This window comes from Callorhinchus milii, unplaced genomic scaffold (genome assembly GCF_018977255.1).
Source record: "Callorhinchus milii isolate IMCB2004 unplaced genomic scaffold, IMCB_Cmil_1.0 Scaffold4, whole genome shotgun sequence".
NCBI lineage: Eukaryota > Metazoa > Chordata > Chondrichthyes > Chimaeriformes > Callorhinchidae > Callorhinchus > Callorhinchus milii.
In genome coordinates, this window is record NW_024704745.1 from 68,665,205 (window position 1) to 68,681,939 (window position 16,735).

Consider the following 16,735-nt stretch of genomic DNA (forward strand, 5'->3'; position numbering starts at 1 on the left):
ATGTGTTGGAAATTTCTACTGACATTGCTGTTTAAATGCTCGTCTGTCATGAGAAGAGAGGACAGTAGAGGAATAAAACGTGGATGGTTTCTAATCTTTGTAATGTTTCAGGCTTTCACTCACGTTTGTAGTCAATTACCCAAAAGGCACAAGAGCATATTTGTGTGCAGCGCCACACACACACACACACACACATGCAGGCACATAGACAGGTTGGTGCACGCACACACAACTATAAACTAAAAAATATCACTCTTGGAACTTGTGATCACACACTCGATGCAAACTCACCTCTGGTCTTCTTTTTGTTGACTGTGTTGTCGGCTTTGTGCCTTTTCTGTTACAAAAGGAAAAGAAGTGGTAAAATCAGCTTGAAAAAGCAACATAATAAATAATCCCTGCATTTGATAAGGCGCCTTATAACCTCTTCAAGACGTCTCAAAGCGCTTCACAAAATATACTTAAAGTGAATTGTCTGTATATTTTGGGACAAACACGGCAGCTAATTGCGCACAGCAGTGTCCCACAAACAGTTGTGGACTAAATGACCACATTATTATTAGTAACGGGTCTATTGTAGTCACAGGCATGCTCAAGACTAGTATTTAGACAAATGGGAAGAAAGAACTTTGCATTTTACTTGCCTTATCACGTTGAAATTCCTCAAAGCATTTTAGGTATTTAGTGTCAATGTGTAGGAAATGTTTTTGAAGCAAGGAAGGCAGTCATCATGCGCCAACAAGGTCCCACAAACCATCATGAAATATTTTCATGTACATTTTAATGAGAAACGAAGACTAGAGATTGATTGTTTATAGCACCAAGGTTGCTGCTTTGTGGATGTTAATGGCAAGACAGTCACTGATCAATCCTTTGATTAAATATTTTATTGACTCGCCAATTTATGTGAATATATAATGATAGATTCTGAGTCAATGTTCCTTTAACCTTCTCTCTTTGCTAGTAATTCTCAATTACGCTGGAGAATTGTTGGCTGAGACACAGCAGGAGAAACTCGCTTCTCTTTTCAAACAGTGCCATGAGATCTTTAACTTCCATTTAAAGAAAAAGCAGACGAGACCTGGAAGTAACATCTCACTTGAAGGACGGCACTTCCAACAATGCAGTGCTCCCCCAACACTGGCCACCCTAGACAATAGCTCGAATGTCCCGATGTTGGATTTGAACCCACAACTGCCTGACCCGAATTTCTACCAACTGAGCTGAGTAGCAACAACAAATTACATTTGTATAGTGTCTTTCACATCAGGAGGATGTCTCGAAGTGTTGAACAGTCAAGGATTTGCACCTGAGCTGCAGGAGTAGAGGGCAGGGAGGGTGAGGGTAGGAGGGTGACCGAAGAGGAAAGTCTTGAGACAGGCCTTGAAGGAGGCAAAGGAGAGGGGGCGAGGCAAAGGGACTGTGGGATGGAGTTCCAAAGGGTGGGAGTAGAGAGGTTGAAGGTGGGGGCAGAACAGAGTCCTCCGAGTGGAGGAAGCGTACAGAACAGAACAGAATTTTCATATAGAGCAACCCAACACGAGAAAGCATTTCTCTTAATCCCGATTTACACTGTAATACAACAAGATTCCATTTATAAAGCGCCTTTCACGTCAGGAGGACGTCCCAATAGTAGGCCCAATAGGCGCTAATAGTAAATGTTCTGATGTTGTTGAGTTACGGTTGCTGAAAGCCTCCAAAGCCTCGCTCACTCCAGCCCCAGCTGAAGATCACAATCATGTAATCAAGAGAGGAAGAAAGCCGAGATGCTGTGCTCCCGTGATTGTGACAGGCGGGCTCCACACATCAAAGCTTCTTAGTCACAAGCTAAATTGATTGTTTGTGGGATCCCGAACCTGCATTCAGTCACAGGCCAAAGTACTTGATTAAGGTCGCATAAATTATACTCTGCTTCCACTGCTTTCCAATAAAATATTTAGATCCACATTTGATCAGTGAATTGCTGCCTTAAAATATCCACAAAGCAGCAACCCTGGACCAGACTTTGTTTTCAAATCCCTTCATGCCCTGGCACCTCCCTACCTCTCCGACCTGCTTACTCCCCAACCCACTACCCGCTGTCTCTGCTTGTCCCTCGTGCCCTCCGTTCCATTGCTGCCACACTTTCAGCTGCTATGCCCAGAAAGTCTGGAACACTTGCTCTGTACCTCCACCTTGCCTTCTCCTCCCCCATCTTCAAGTCGGGGCTGAAGACCTTCCTCTTCAACTGGGCCTACAGTCACAACTCTCCCCCCACCCGCAACTGGCTTCACCACTGTCAAGCGCTCTGGGACACTACCCTGCATGAGAGGTGCTGTATAAATGCATATTGTTGTTGTATCTCACTGAAGCTATAATAATAATAATCCTTGCATTTGATATAGCGCTTTTCACATCTTCTCGACATCTCAAAGCGTTTCACAGAATAGACTGTAAAGTGAATTGACCGTATATTTGTGGGCGAAATGTGGCAGCCAATTGCGCACAGCAGTGTCCCACAAACAGTCATGGATTAAAAATGACCAATTTATTCTTGTTTTATTTTGAGGGATTATTAGTCATGTGGAGTAAGGAAACTTGCCCAAGGTTTTGCCCTGCCTGGAATTGTGTCTCGCTTGCAAGGTGAGTGCTCTAACCACTGAGCTACAGGACTTCACAAGGCAATCATTCTCTGCCTCCACCCACTCCCTCACCATGCATGCGGAATTAACTACGGCATCTGTGTCAATACTCCTCCATTTGCTGACAATCTTTCAGTTGCCAATTGGCTTGTATTGTGCTTGGCCTCACCACCTGTTGACCTATTGTGAGGAGCCAGTGTTGCAGAATACAACAGCTCAAAGTCTTAACAGCATATGTTACAGGAATAAAAAGGTGAAGATGGAATGAATCAAAGTGGAAGTGGCGGCTGCCTCTGGAAAACCTTTTTAACACTTATTTAATAATTTATTTAAGTTCCATGGAGATTTCTTTTCACTTTGGATAAGTAACTATTTTGAAGCAATAGCTATAATGCTTTGTGCAGCTAAGCTCTCACCAGCTACCCTTCCCATGACACAAACAACATGAACAGGCAGTGGCCTGAGGTGAAGGAACTGCCTTGCCAGTTAAGGGAAACGCAATAATAATAATTCTTGTATTCGATAAAGTCCCTTTCATGTCAGGGCTTCACAGGACATACTGTAAATTGTAGTGACTGTTATTTTATAGGCGAAAGTGGGTCCTAATTTGTGCACAACAATGTCCCACAAACTGTCATGGAGTAAATGACCAATTTTATTTGGGGGATTGTTGGCTAGGACACAGATATCTTTCCAGATAATGAATCAGATCTTTAAAGTCCACCTAAATAGGCAGCCAGGGCCTTGGTTTAATCTCACCTGATGGATGGTACCTTCAAAAATGCAGCACACCCACAATATGTGGAGTCCCGTAGCTCAGTGGTTAGAACACTCGCCTTGCAAGCGAGACACCTGAGTTCAATTCCAGGCACAGGGCAAAACCATGGGCAAGTTTCCTTACTCCACACAGAGCCTAATAATAATCCCTCCAAAAAACAAAAACAATAACAAATTGGCCATTTTCAATCCACGACTGTTTGTGGGACATTGCTGTGTGCAATTGGCTGCCACGTTTTGCCCACAAATACACGGTCACGAAAGGCATTAAGGTAGGATTTAAAACAGATGGAGAAGAGGCGAGGCATTTCGTCGGAGACAGGAGTCCGGAGGTTAGGGATGTAATAACTGAAGCCTTGTCCACTGATGGTGGCCCAGAGGGGGCCGAGGACGTGCAGCAGGTCTGCGTTAGCTGAATAGAGGACTAGGGAATGAGGCGATCAGTGATACAGACATGCTTCTTCTAAGTGAATGTAGGCAAAAGACAAATGCAAGGATTATTATTATTATTATTTACACCCAAATGTAGGCAGAGTTTGCCTTCTACTAACAATGTCTCAGTCAATGAAGGCTGTGTCAATGCTACTATATCAAGTACTGCCAGTGGCATTGTAATGTGAGTGACACTGTTCAGATTAGAAGGTAATCTCCATTGTGAGCCACTTTCAGTAAACCACTCTCATCTCTCTATGTGCAGGCGAATCTCTGGACAGCTGAACGTTTAAACTGAAAGCAGCTGCTGCCTTTCACCCACACATCACGAACCACACACAGTGTGTTAAACCTGTGTTACCATAGCAACCAGGCTGCCATCTGTCAGGACCGCAACATCAGCGTCCAAAAAAAAGTCACCACAAACCTGGACCAGGCCTCCCCACTTGGAGATATTCCTCTCCAAAGTCATCAACTCCAATAAGCATCGACCTGCTTCATTTTCCCTTACCCTATCCAGCCCGCCATTGCCAGGCAGGCTCTCAACAACAACAACTTGCATTTATATAGCTCCCTTCATTTGGGGTGGCGTCCCAGAGCTTTCAGCCATTTTGCACTTCTCTCTGGAATTCCATCCCAGAGTCTCTCCGACTCGTCCTCTCCCTCCCCCCCGTGTCAAATCGAATCTGTTTGACTGTGCTTTCGGGAATCTTTTCCCTCCGCACAATGACCCCAGTGCCCATCCGGCACTGTGAATTATATATTTTATTGTAACTTTGTATTTCCTGCAGATTTATCATTTTTGAGGATTCGCTACAAAACACAGTCACTGCACTTTACAGTATATCCTGTGAAACAATTTGGAGGCATCCTCCTGAATTAAGGCACAATACCAAATGACGCAAGGATTAGTATTATTATTATCTGTTGCTGTGCACAATTGGCTGCCACGTTTCATCCACAAAATACAGTCAATCCAACAACAACAATAAATTACATTTGTACAACAACAACAAGATTGCATTTATAGAGCGCCTTTCACGTCGGGGGGACGTCCCAATGCGCTGGACATTTGGGTCGAGACCCGAGCAGGGGGGAAATGGTCAGGGTGAGGGAAGGGAGGGAGCGAGGAGGGGGTAGAGAGTTGAGAGGGGAGCTGAAGGCACAGTTGAACAGAAAGGTCTTGAGACCGGCCTTCAAGGAGGAAAGGGAGGAAGTAAGGCGAAGGCACTGGGGGATGGAGTTCCAGAGCCTCGGGGCTGAGAGGCTGAAAGCCCGGCCACCGATGGTACTGTACATTTGTACAGTGTCTTTCACGCCAGGAGGACATCCCAAGGGGCTGGACAGTCAGGGATTTGGACCCGAGCAGGGGGTTGGGATCAAGAGGAGTGGGCATCAGACTATCCAGTTCCTCCCTGCAGAAGCTGCAGACAATCCAGAGCTTTGCAACGTATTCTCTCCCGCAGGCACCAGGCATAGACACAGACATTTTTCTACCAGGTATTGAGGTAATCTGTAATCCTGATGTCATTTCCCCCCCCGGGAGATTTAATGATTTTCCCAATTAAGTGATTTTTTTTTGAACAATCATGGGGTCAGAAGTTCCCAAGTCAATGGCCACTGATAACACGCTCTCCCCCATTTTAATGGAGGTTCTGGAACACAAAGCAATTTCCGCTGATTAAACTGGCTGAAGGACAATCAAGCACATTTCTTGAGAGATTTTTGAAAAATTCAAATGCAGCAAATCTGAAACAAAACCAGAAAATACAAGTCACAATGAAAGGTCACATTCATACTTTTTCTCTCAGATCCTGTGCCCTTCCAGCATCTCAACCTGATTCAGTCGGTAGCACTTGCGCCTCTGAGTTAGAAAGCTGTGGGTTCAAGCTCCATGTTAGGATTTTGAACTTATATAGTCTAGGTGGACACTCCAGTACAGTGCAGGGGGAAGCGCTGTATTTTGGAGATGCCGTCACCCGGGTGAGATATTAACCTGAGGTCCCATCTCTACCTGTTTAAGTAGACATTAAAGATCCCACGGCACGATTTGAAAAGAGAAGGGAATTTGGTGTCCTGGTCCAGATAAAATTGGTCACTTTCACACTGTTTCCACTTTGTCTCCACAAGCGGCTTTTCCTCCAGCTCTCACAGCGTCTCGTGTTCTGTCCTTGGCACCTCTTCTTCAATATCTATATGAACAATATCTTTAATATGCTCCCTCTTGGTGACATCATCCGCAGACATGGGGACAACTTCTACATGTATACAGATGACACCCAACTATATCTCTCTGCCTCCATCTTCGACTCCAGGACCACTGCTGTCCTGACAGAATGTCTGTCAGACATCAAGTCTTGGATGAGAGTCTGCTTTCTACATTTGAACAAGACTGAGGCCCTCCTGATTGGCTCCCATCAGCGCCTCCACACCTCAGGCACTGGCAGCGTCACAACAACAACAAAATTACATTTGTATAGCACCTTTCACGTCGGGAGGACATGCCAAGGCACTGGACAGTCGGGATTGGGAAGGGTGGAGGGCAGGTGGGGGAAGCAGGGTGATTGACAGCACGGTCGAAGATGAGGGCCTTCAGATGCTTCTTGAAGGAGACAAAGGAGGGGACGAGGTGGAGGGACTGCGAGATGGAGGTGAAACCAGTGTGGCAGAAGGCCCACCTGCCAATGGTGGGGCAGACGAGGTGGGGGACATGAAGCAGGCTGGAGCCCGTTGAGCAGAGAGAGTGGGCAGAATGGTAGGGGGTTAGGAAGTCGCAGAGGTACGGGGGAGCAAGACCATGGAGGACTTTGAAGGTGAGGACCAGGATCTTGAACTGTATCCGCTGTGTGATGGGAAGTCAGTGGAGTCGGGTGAGGATGGGGGTGACAGAGTCTGGTGTGGGAGAGGACATGGGCTGCAGAGTTCTGGATGATCTGCAGCCTATGGAAGGAGGAGTTGGGGAGGCCAACAAGCAAGGAGATTGCATAGTCAAGGCTGGATGTTATGAATGCGTGTATGAGGGTTTCGGCGGCCTGCAGTGTGAGACAGTGGCGGAGCCAGCGATGTTGCGGAGATGGGGGAAGGCAGAGCGGATCATGGCATGGATGGGGGGTAGAAAGGATAGTTGAGGGTCAAACAAGAAGCCAAGGTTCCGGACTGGCTTAGTAAGGTGGAGTGTGCATTCATGGATGGTGATGCTGTCCAGCGCCTGAGGTGAGGAGGCGCTGATGGGAGCCAATCAGGAGAGCCTCAGTTTTGTTGACGTTCAACTGAAGGAAGTTAGCTCTCATCCAGTACTTAATGTCTGACAGTACTTGTCTTGGAGTCAAGGGTGGAGGCAGAGAGGTACAGTCGGATGATGAAGTTGACTCCATGTCTGTGGATGATGTCACCAAGTGGGAGCATATAGATATTGAAGAGGAGGGGACAGAGCCCTGAGGAACGCCTCACAAGACAGTGCGGGGGCTAGAGGAGAAACCGTAGGTGAAGCTGGGAGGTAAGGAGAGGGGTAGGGAGAGGGTCGAGGGAGCAGGTGGTCGGTTTCATGCGGGTTATAGTGGTGGTGAGAGAGGAGTGGGAGACAGGTTCGAAGGTATGGAGGGTGGGATGGGTAGGGACCTGGGTGGGAGGGGGAGATGGGGAGGGTGTAGCAGACGGAATGCCAGAGGCATCTGAGCGGAGCCCCTCAACTTTGGATTCAAGGAAGTCCAGCATTGCCTCGCAGTTGGCATTGGAGGTGAGGATGGGCGAGGCTTGAGAGGGCGGGCAGAGGAGCCGGTTGGTGATGGAGAAGAGGAGTCTGGGGTTGTCGTTGGCCTGCAAGATTGTCTTGGAGTAGAACGATGATGGATGCACACTCCACCTCACTGAGCCAGTCTGAAACCAGAATTTTCAGACAGTGCCAAGAATAAGAGGTTGTGAATACAGGGGAAACATTAAACCATTGGAATTAGCAGCCATTCTTTAACGATTTATCCAGCCCTTCCGTCCACTTGAGAAACTCGACATCAACTTGATAGATTATAGTGGACTATAATACAATAATAACATATAGACAAAAATCAGCCATTAAACTTGCTCAGGTGAGGATCAATGTAGAATTCACTAAATTTGATTCAATAAAACTGTCTCACTGACACAAGCAAGTAACTTGCATCAATGTTAAGTTTCAGAATTTTACTTAACGAACGGCTTTTCCTCCGGCCCCCGCACTGTCTCGTGCGGTGTCCCTCAGGGCTCTGTCCTCGGTCCCCTCCTCTTCACCCTCTGTATGCTCCCCCTCGGTGACATCATCCGCAGACATGGGGTTAACTTCCACATGTATGCGGATGACACCCAACTCTACCTTTCCTCCTCTACCCTCAACTCCATGACCACCGATGTCCTGACAGCTGCCTGTCCGACATCGAGTCCTGGACGAGAGACAACTTTCTTCAGCTCAACGTGCGTAAAACTGAGGCCCTCCTGATTGGCTCACGTCAGCGCCTCCGCACCTCAGGCGCTGACAGCATCAGCATCCAAGGCTGCACTCTCCACCTCTCAAAGCCAGTCAGGAACCTCAGCGTTCGACCCTGAGCTGTCCTTTCTCCCTAATATCCGCGCCACAACTGGCACCGCCTTCCATCACCTCCGGAATATCGCCAGACTACGGCACTACCTCACCCCTCACGCTGCTGAAACTCTGGTCCACGCCTTTATCACCTCAAGGCTGGACTATGGGAACTCTCTCCTCGCCGGCCTTCCTGGCACCACCCTCCACAAGCTGCAGGTCATTCAGAACTCTGCAGCTCGTGTACTGTCCCGCACCAGGCTTCGCGACCACATCACTCCCACCCTCGCTCGCCTCCACTGGCTTCCCATCCCCCAGAGGATCGAATTCAAGATCCTCATCCTCACCTACAAGGCCATTCACGGCCTTGCTCCCTCCTACCTTTCTGACCTTCTATCCCCCTACCTACCTGCCCGTACCCCCCGTTCCTCTGGCTCCGGTCTGCTCCACATCCTCCGCCCCAACCGCCCTACCATCGGTGGCCGGGCCTTCAGCCTCTCAGCCCCTAGGCTCTGGAACTCTATCCCCCAGTGCCTTCGCCGCCTCCTCCCTTTCCTCCTTCAAGGCCGGTCTCAAGACCTTTCTCTCTGACCATGTCTTTAGCTCCCCTCTCGACTCTACCCCCTCCTCGCTCCTTCCCTTCCCTCCCCTCACCCTGACCATTTCCTCCCTGCTCGGGTCCTGACCCAACTGTACAGCCTCCCGTCCTCCCGACGTGAAAGGCGCTCTATAAATGGAATCTTGTTGTTGTTAACAGTAGAAGCCTGCATGACAAAAATTTGTGTTGAAAATGGCAAAGAACAGTAAAGCAACTGCTCTTCTGAAGTGTCAATTTCTCAGCATGAACGAGTTAATCAATCACTAACACTGACAATACTTTATGGATGTTTGAGAACAAGTTGTCACAGTGCGTCATTCTAGGCTGAAGGGAAGGCTTGTCCCACCCATACATTTTGAAGACTAGTGAGGTAGGTCTGTGGTGATGTAATTGGGTTGGGTCTGTAATGGTTCAATGAGGATAAGATTTGTAATGATGTAATGGGGATAGTTTTATAGTGTTTTATAGCAATTCCTTCATCTTCCTTCAGAACACCATAGTCCTCCGAGATCGACTTGGTGATAAGCTTCCATATATGGCTGTTCTGATACATTTGCTCAGTGTGTAAAACCGGGTGCCACTTCTTCTTCGTCGCTGGAACATTCTCTTTTCCTATTTGGGGATGCAACAAACTGATATCTCCAATGGAAGTCTCTTTATCCCTGTGGAATAGTTGTTTGATGAACTTTTCAAAGAAGTCCATAGTAAGAAATCAATACAGAGGTCGATCTTGCTGGAAATAGAAGAAGCCTTCAAGTTGAATTGACATGGGAAATAAGAAATGAGGAGGGGGAAAAGGGAGCCCGGGTAGTCTCCTCGTCATTACCAGTCTGCATTCAATTTAATTCGAATCAAAACCTAGAGCATTTCTTTAATGTCAAACTTTAGACAGAATCCATATGTTGTTGAGTACTCCAGCATTGAACAAGACTAAACCAAGAAAAGGGTTATCACTCTTGGGTTCATTGACTGAGCATTTAAAGAGTTCAGTAGATACAAAGACATCTTATCTTTTAGATTTCTTTGTCTATATTCAGAAAATTAACATTTAAAAAGACAGAATCTATTCTGTCAGCTTTGGCGAGTTCTTTTCAAACACAGTTCCAAGCAAGACCAAATGTCTCCTCCCAGATATTTCAGTCTGTGCAAACAATGGCTTGCTTCAAGTCCCCTGCCCAATCCACCCCACCATCGATGGATGAGCTTTCAGCTATTCTTCCTCCTTCTCCTCCACCCTCATCAGCCTTCCTCTACCTCCGCCTACCCCCCACCCCGAGCTCAGATGCCCAGCCAGCTGTGTGAAGCACATTCCTCCCGATGTGAAAGGCGCTATATAAATGTAGAATATTTTGTATTTGTATTGCACTGTCACAATATTGGGAGAAGAGCGGGGTTGCTACCTTTGGATATTTTAATTATGTGCTAATCTGCTCTAAATGTCATTCCACCTTTTTTTTAATCAGAAATCAATCAGCATTGAGTACTGAAATAAACCAACTCACATAGTCTTCAATGATTTCTTTGATCCCAGCGACTGTGAGAATGAAGATGAGTGGCACCAGAGTGGTGTACCTTCCTGTTGGGGAGACATCTGGAATTTGCTATGTAAGAAAGAAAGGAAAATATTTAAAAATAAATTTGGGGCATTCTTATATTCTATATAGTTTTTTCTCCCCTGTATTCCTGCTTACGTACCCGTACTGAATCATTCAGTCAGCCTCTCTGCCTCGCAAGACAGGTGGGTGAAGAAGGCCCTTTGGCCCATATGATCAAAACCTTTGGGAATACTAATCCTATCAAGTTCCTATTATGGCATGATGAGACTTGTGTCCTGGCCTCTCCCACTGTTCCTGGTAACCTGTCCCAGCTGATAATTGTTCTCTGTTTAAAGAAATACTTGCTGGTGTCAATCCTAAACATGTCCTTCACAACCCTGAGTCTGTGCCCTCCTAACTCACTACTTTGGCAATAGCTGAAAGCATTGCGTATGGATTAACCATCTCTGCCCCACATCAGAAAGTGGTCGTTACAGAGCCTGAGAAAATGTAGTGTAGGTGTTTAGATAAGCACATTAACTCAGAGATTCATCGAATACCTGGCCACTTGGAAATACGGACAGTTTGATTGGTCAAGGTCAAGGTCATTGCGGATAAAGTTATTAGTATCACCTGAGTAAAGTAACAACCTGGATTAATAAGGTTAGAACATAATCACACCAACTGCTCTTTTTAAGCAGTGATGTGCCTCCACTGAACTTTGGACTCTCACTGCATTGGTCTGGTCTAAACGTGATGTTTTTTTTCATGCTTAACCATGTAGACTGTGCTACTGTATCCTGCTAAAAACACTGCAACAACAACAACAAAATTACATTTATAAATTACACTGCAGTGATAAAGATGCAGACTGCCATACAGTCACTCCAACAAATCATTACTGAACTGGTTGGGAGACATTCAATAGACATTATACTGATCAATGATACATTCTGCTGAGTTTACAGTAAAATAACAGTAAACAATTAAGTATAGTGCATTTAGATCTTACTTTCATCAGCTCTCCCCTTTAATAACAACTTGCATTTATATAGCTCCTTTCACATTTTTAAGGAATGTTTTGAAGTATTTTACATAATATCATAGATTAGTGATAAACTAAACGGTGTTGTGTAGACACATGTGGGCAGGAACTTCCCATAAAAAAGACAGATGAGATTTCAGGCCATAAAAGTAAATCAAACACAAGTGGATATTGAAGGTCACCCAACCGAACAGTAAGCTAAGGAGCACACACGTTTTTTCACTATGAGCCAATTCCCTTTGGAGATAAAAGTAATAGTAGACAGGAAGACTCTCTCAGGCGAGCTATCAAAATGGGGCGAGGCTTCAACGTGAGTGGAACAGGGGGAAAAGTTATGGGCTGACGCTTTTATAACTCGGTGTTTTGGGTCTATAAACTTGCCCTCCCCCTAGAATGGGGCACATTAATGTCTGCCAGTCAGTGCTTCCAGGTCATCTTGTTTCCCTCTGATGCCACTTCCTTTCTACTGCGCCTGCTCGCTATGCACAGGAAGCTGTCTGTCAGAAGTGGACCCGCACTATATTGGGGTCAGCCTGCACTGACTGTGAGCAGGAGGGGGTAGGGAATGAGGATGAAGGATTAAGTGTGAGTAGGATGAAGTGGGAAGAGTGGATTATTGAGCTTGAGTGGATGTCTCAGTGGTTCCAACTGGGAAAGCTCCTGTTCCAGTACAGTTAATTACCTGAACTCAGAGACTCTGTGCAAAGCAGTTACATTTACAGGTGGCATCAAGATAGGTGGGTTGCGGAATCAGAATAGTCAGCCAGGACCTCAGAGAGAGAACTGTACAGGTATGCACCTGGGCTGATCATTGGAAATCAAGTTCATTGCAGATGATTGCAAGGTACTGCATTTGGAGCAGACAGAACCCGCCAAGGAGGAAATTGAAAGAATCCTGGAGGAGTAGGTTGACTGGGGTAGAAATTCTACCCTGGCTCGGTACTTATTTAGCATTCCAGAGCATCCGTACTTTAGCAAATTATTGAACACAGAAGACATGCCTGTATGAAACTCTGGTCAGGCCACACCTAGAGGACTGCACACAGTCATTGATCCCATGATTTAAGAGCTCCAGCTATATACAGTAATATAAGGGAAATATTCTAGACCTAGATGCAGTATAAAGGAGCACTACAAGCCTAAACCCCAGTGTTAGAGAGATGAGCTGTGAAAAATATCTTGAGTTAAGCTGGAGCTCAGCCTCAATAACCACAAATGGTAAAGTATTCCACATTCTCGGCATGAAAGTAATAATAACCCTTGCACTTGATATAGTGTTGTCTCACATTGTCGAAACTTCTCAAAACGCTTCACATGATTTTACAGTAAAGTGAAGTGACTGTGTACTTATAAGCGAATGCCTAAAACAAAAGGTTTCTTCTAACCTCCACCTTAACATATGTGGGTTTCCTCAGTTTCAGACATTCAGCCAAGTGAAGAACCAATGTTGCAGCAAATCACATCCTTATAATAATCCTTGCATTTGATATAGCGGTTTTCACATCTTCTCGATGTCTCAAAGCACTTCACAGAATATACTGTAAAGTGAATTGAAGTATATTTGTTGGTGAAACGCGGCAGCCAATTGCGCACAGCAGTGTCCCACAAACAGTCGTGGATTGAAAATGATCAATTCATTAATGTTTTGTTTTGGAGGGATTATTATTAGGCATGTGGAGTAAGGAAACTTGCCCAAGGTTTCGCCCTGCCTGGAACCCTTCACATCCACAGGAGGTACAGAGGCCATATGCTAGGGATTCATTCTCTGGCAAATATCCCACAGGATTTCCTTGCTAAATCGTTGTTTGTTGTGCACAGAAAATACGTAGAAAGTTACAGCACAGACACAGGCCAATCAGCCCGACCATTCAGTGTTGCTGTTTATACTCCACACAAGCTTCCGCCCCTCCTAAACTCTCTCATACCTCCTCTCCCTCCCTTGCTTCCCTTCTCCTTTGTGTGTGCATCAAGTTTCTACTCAGGTTTGTTCAATTATTCAATTTGTCTCGTGCAACAATCTTTTGAGGAGAAGGAATGGGTTAAGGAAGCTCTCATTTAGTGCTGGTTGAAACTATTGAGTTTAAATCAGGTAGCCTGTCTCAGTTGGTAGAATCTCCCTCTAAGTTTGAAGGTTGTGAATTCAAGCCCCATATCAGGACTCTGAACTCATAGTCTAGACTGATACTCAAATACAGTGATAAAAGTGCACTGCATTGTTGGAGATGTCGTCCTTTGGATAAGAAGATAAACTGAGGTCTTGTCTGGCTGTTCAGCTGGACATGAAAAGTGCCATGGTACTAGTCGAAAAGAGGAGGGAATTTCGCCTGGTGTCTTGGCCAACAATCCAGATAAAATTGGTGATTACTTCATGGCTGTTTGTAAAACATTGCTGTATGCAAATTGGCTGCGGTGTTTTCCTATTAAATGCATAGTCCACTACACTTAACAGTAAATCCTGTGAAGTGCTTTGAGACTTCCTCCCGATGTGATAGGCACGATATCAAATGCAAGGATTTTTCATTATTATTATTTAAATGGAAATTTCATTACGTTTACTTTACTGCAATGATCTTAAGACAAAAAATTAAACCAATCAAAAATCTAAGACAAAAGTGCTTTGAGATAACAAAAACAATAGCAACTTGCACTTATATAGCGCCCTCCACCCAGGGTAGCATCTCACAGCACTTAACAGTGGTGGAGTCTGACTCCGAGTGGGGGGGAAGGGGGGGGAGATAGCCGTAAGCACGGTCAAACAGGAAAGTTTTCAGGCGGGACTTGAAAGAGGGGAGAGAGGGAGCAAGGCGGAGGGATTGAGGGAGAGTGTTCCAAAGTTTTGGGATGCAGTGGCTGAAAGCACGACCACTGATGGTGGGGCAGTGGGTGAGAGCGACGAGCAAGAGGCCAGTGCCAGTCAAGCAGAGGTGCCGGGAGGTGGATTGGGGAGTGAGAAGGTTGGAGAGGTAGGGAGGTGCCAGGGAGTGAATGAATTTGAACATGAGAGTGAGGATTTTGAAGTCGATCCGTTCGGAGATGGGGAGCCAGTGGAGCCTGGCCAGAACTGGTGAGATGTGGGTATGGAGTTTGGTCCAGGTCAGAATGCGGGCGGCAGAGTTTTGTTTAAGCTGGATCTTGTGATTGGTGGAGCTGGGGAGACCGATGAGATGTGTGTTGGAGTAATCCAAGCGGGAGGTGACAAACGCATTGACGAGGGTTTCGGCTGCATTTGGGGTAAGGTACGGTTGGAGGCGGGCAATGTGGCAGAGGTGGAAGAAAGCGGTCCTAGTCAGGGACCAGTTGTGTGGGAGTAAGGACAGCTGAAGGTCGAATGGACTCCCAGGTTGTGCACTGGTTCGGTGAGTCTGAGGGAGAGCCCAGGAAGGTTGAGGAGTTTAGATCCACAGGATGTTCTCCCGGTGTAAATTGTATTGTAAGTCTTAACTGATCACACACACGCCAGCGCTGAACTTGCCTGTAGTAAGGCTATGAAGAGAAAGAAAGCGTTGGCAGCTCTTCTGATCTGCTCATACATAAACCGGGGCAGGAATGTCACCACACTGTATTTTGCCGTGCTGTTGATAATGAAGAACATATTATTGTCAATGCTACTGTCAGAAATGAAGCAAGCAAAAATCACACTTGTGATGAGTTCATCATATAAAAGTTCCATCACAACAACAACTTGCATTTAAAAAAATTTTTGGTCAGCCGGGTCTCTGACACATGCGGAAACCATCACCATGCTTAAGAATATCCAAACCAAGCTGCGATTTCCATGCATCCCACTTACATTTATTTAGCGTACTTCACCTAGGATAAAGATCTCTGAGCACTTAAGAGAGTATCATAAGAGATGTGGTGCTTAGAAATCATTACAACACCTCTAACAACAGGAAATGAACTCTCTTGCCTAAGCAATAATCTTCCTCACTTATCCATGCACCTTAGGAACAGGAGGGCATTCTGCCAGTCAAACATGTTCTACCATTTTATTAGATCTTGGCTGATCTTTTAATCCCATTCCCCACTTTTCTTCAAATCCCTTAATGCCCTTACTTTGAGCATTTCTCTCTCTCCCTTTTAAACACGGCAATCAATTCTGGACCACATTACCATTAACTTGTGTGTGAAGAAGTATTTTCTGATCTGATTTCTAACTACCTGAGATCTAAATTTAAGACCAAGTCACTGGAAGTTGTCGGCAACGATGCCTATGATCGAGGTGACCTCGCTGCGAAGTTGAGCCAATCAATTACCAAGCTAGAAGGGAAGCCAACGTAAATCCTATTGCTGCAGAGCACCACTATTTCGTTCAATTTCTGAGCTATATTGTTAACTTACTGCTTTATTATTAAAAAAAATCCTGGGTGGTTTCAATCTGCATTAAACCCAATCTGTTCATGTTCTCAATATTTCAAATTTGGAAAAAGTGATTTCCACTCTTAAGACCAGCCTTAATGTTGACCAGTGTTGGTTCATGTTTCTTACCTGAGAACAAACCTTAAATTGAAGATGACTATTCCAAATATTTGACCCTTATGAAACATGTAAACTTTTTTCTAAAGCTAGAATCTGCAATGTGTGCAGCAGAATTAAACCTCTTTTCAAAATACAATAGTGATTTATGTTTTTAAACATACATCACCTCCATTGACATTGATAATTTTAAGTTTGTCCACCAGACCATTTTCTCTCTTTTTCAAGATTTAGTGGTTACGTCCTGTAGCTCAGTGGTTAGAGCATTCGTGTCACGAGCGAGAGACCTGGGTTCGATTCCCAGCAGGGGGAAACCTTGGGCAAGTTTCCTTACTCCACACACCTGATAATAATTCTTCAAGAAAAAAAACAGTAATAATTTGGTCACTACAATCCACAACTGTTTGTGGGACACTGCTGTGGGCAATTAGCTGCAGCGTTTTGCCCACAAAAATGCAGTCAATTCGCTTTAGAGTATAGTCTGTGAAGCGCTTTGAGACGTCTAGAAGACATGAAAAGCGCTATATCAAAATTCAAGGATTATTACTGTCTTTTGGATCCCTTCAACAAAATGTTCAGTTAACCTCTAAGGCAAGGAATATTTTTCACAATGATGATGTCTGATTATAACATGCTTCACTAAGCACAAATGTGTTATAACACTGCTGCACAATGAACTCCATTCACTGCCCACAAGTATAG

The 16,735-nt window shown here is 45.3% G+C and overlaps 1 protein-coding gene across 3 annotated transcripts in view; it reads right to left on the reverse strand.

Annotated features, from left to right (window-relative positions):
- atp8a2 (ATPase phospholipid transporting 8A2) overlaps window positions 1–16,735 on the reverse strand; it is a 285,157-nt gene that overhangs the window by 196,819 nt on the left and 71,603 nt on the right. For all 3 annotated transcript variants that reach the window (XM_007900625.2, XM_042333953.1, XM_042333952.1), the window contains 3 exons: window positions 15,030–15,129; window positions 10,480–10,578; window positions 292–337 (listed from right to left, as the gene is read on the reverse strand). In XM_007900625.2, the coding sequence (XP_007898816.1) occupies window positions 292–337; window positions 10,480–10,578; window positions 15,030–15,129 (245 nt within the window). The remainder of the gene's footprint in view (window positions 1–291; window positions 338–10,479; window positions 10,579–15,029; window positions 15,130–16,735) is intronic.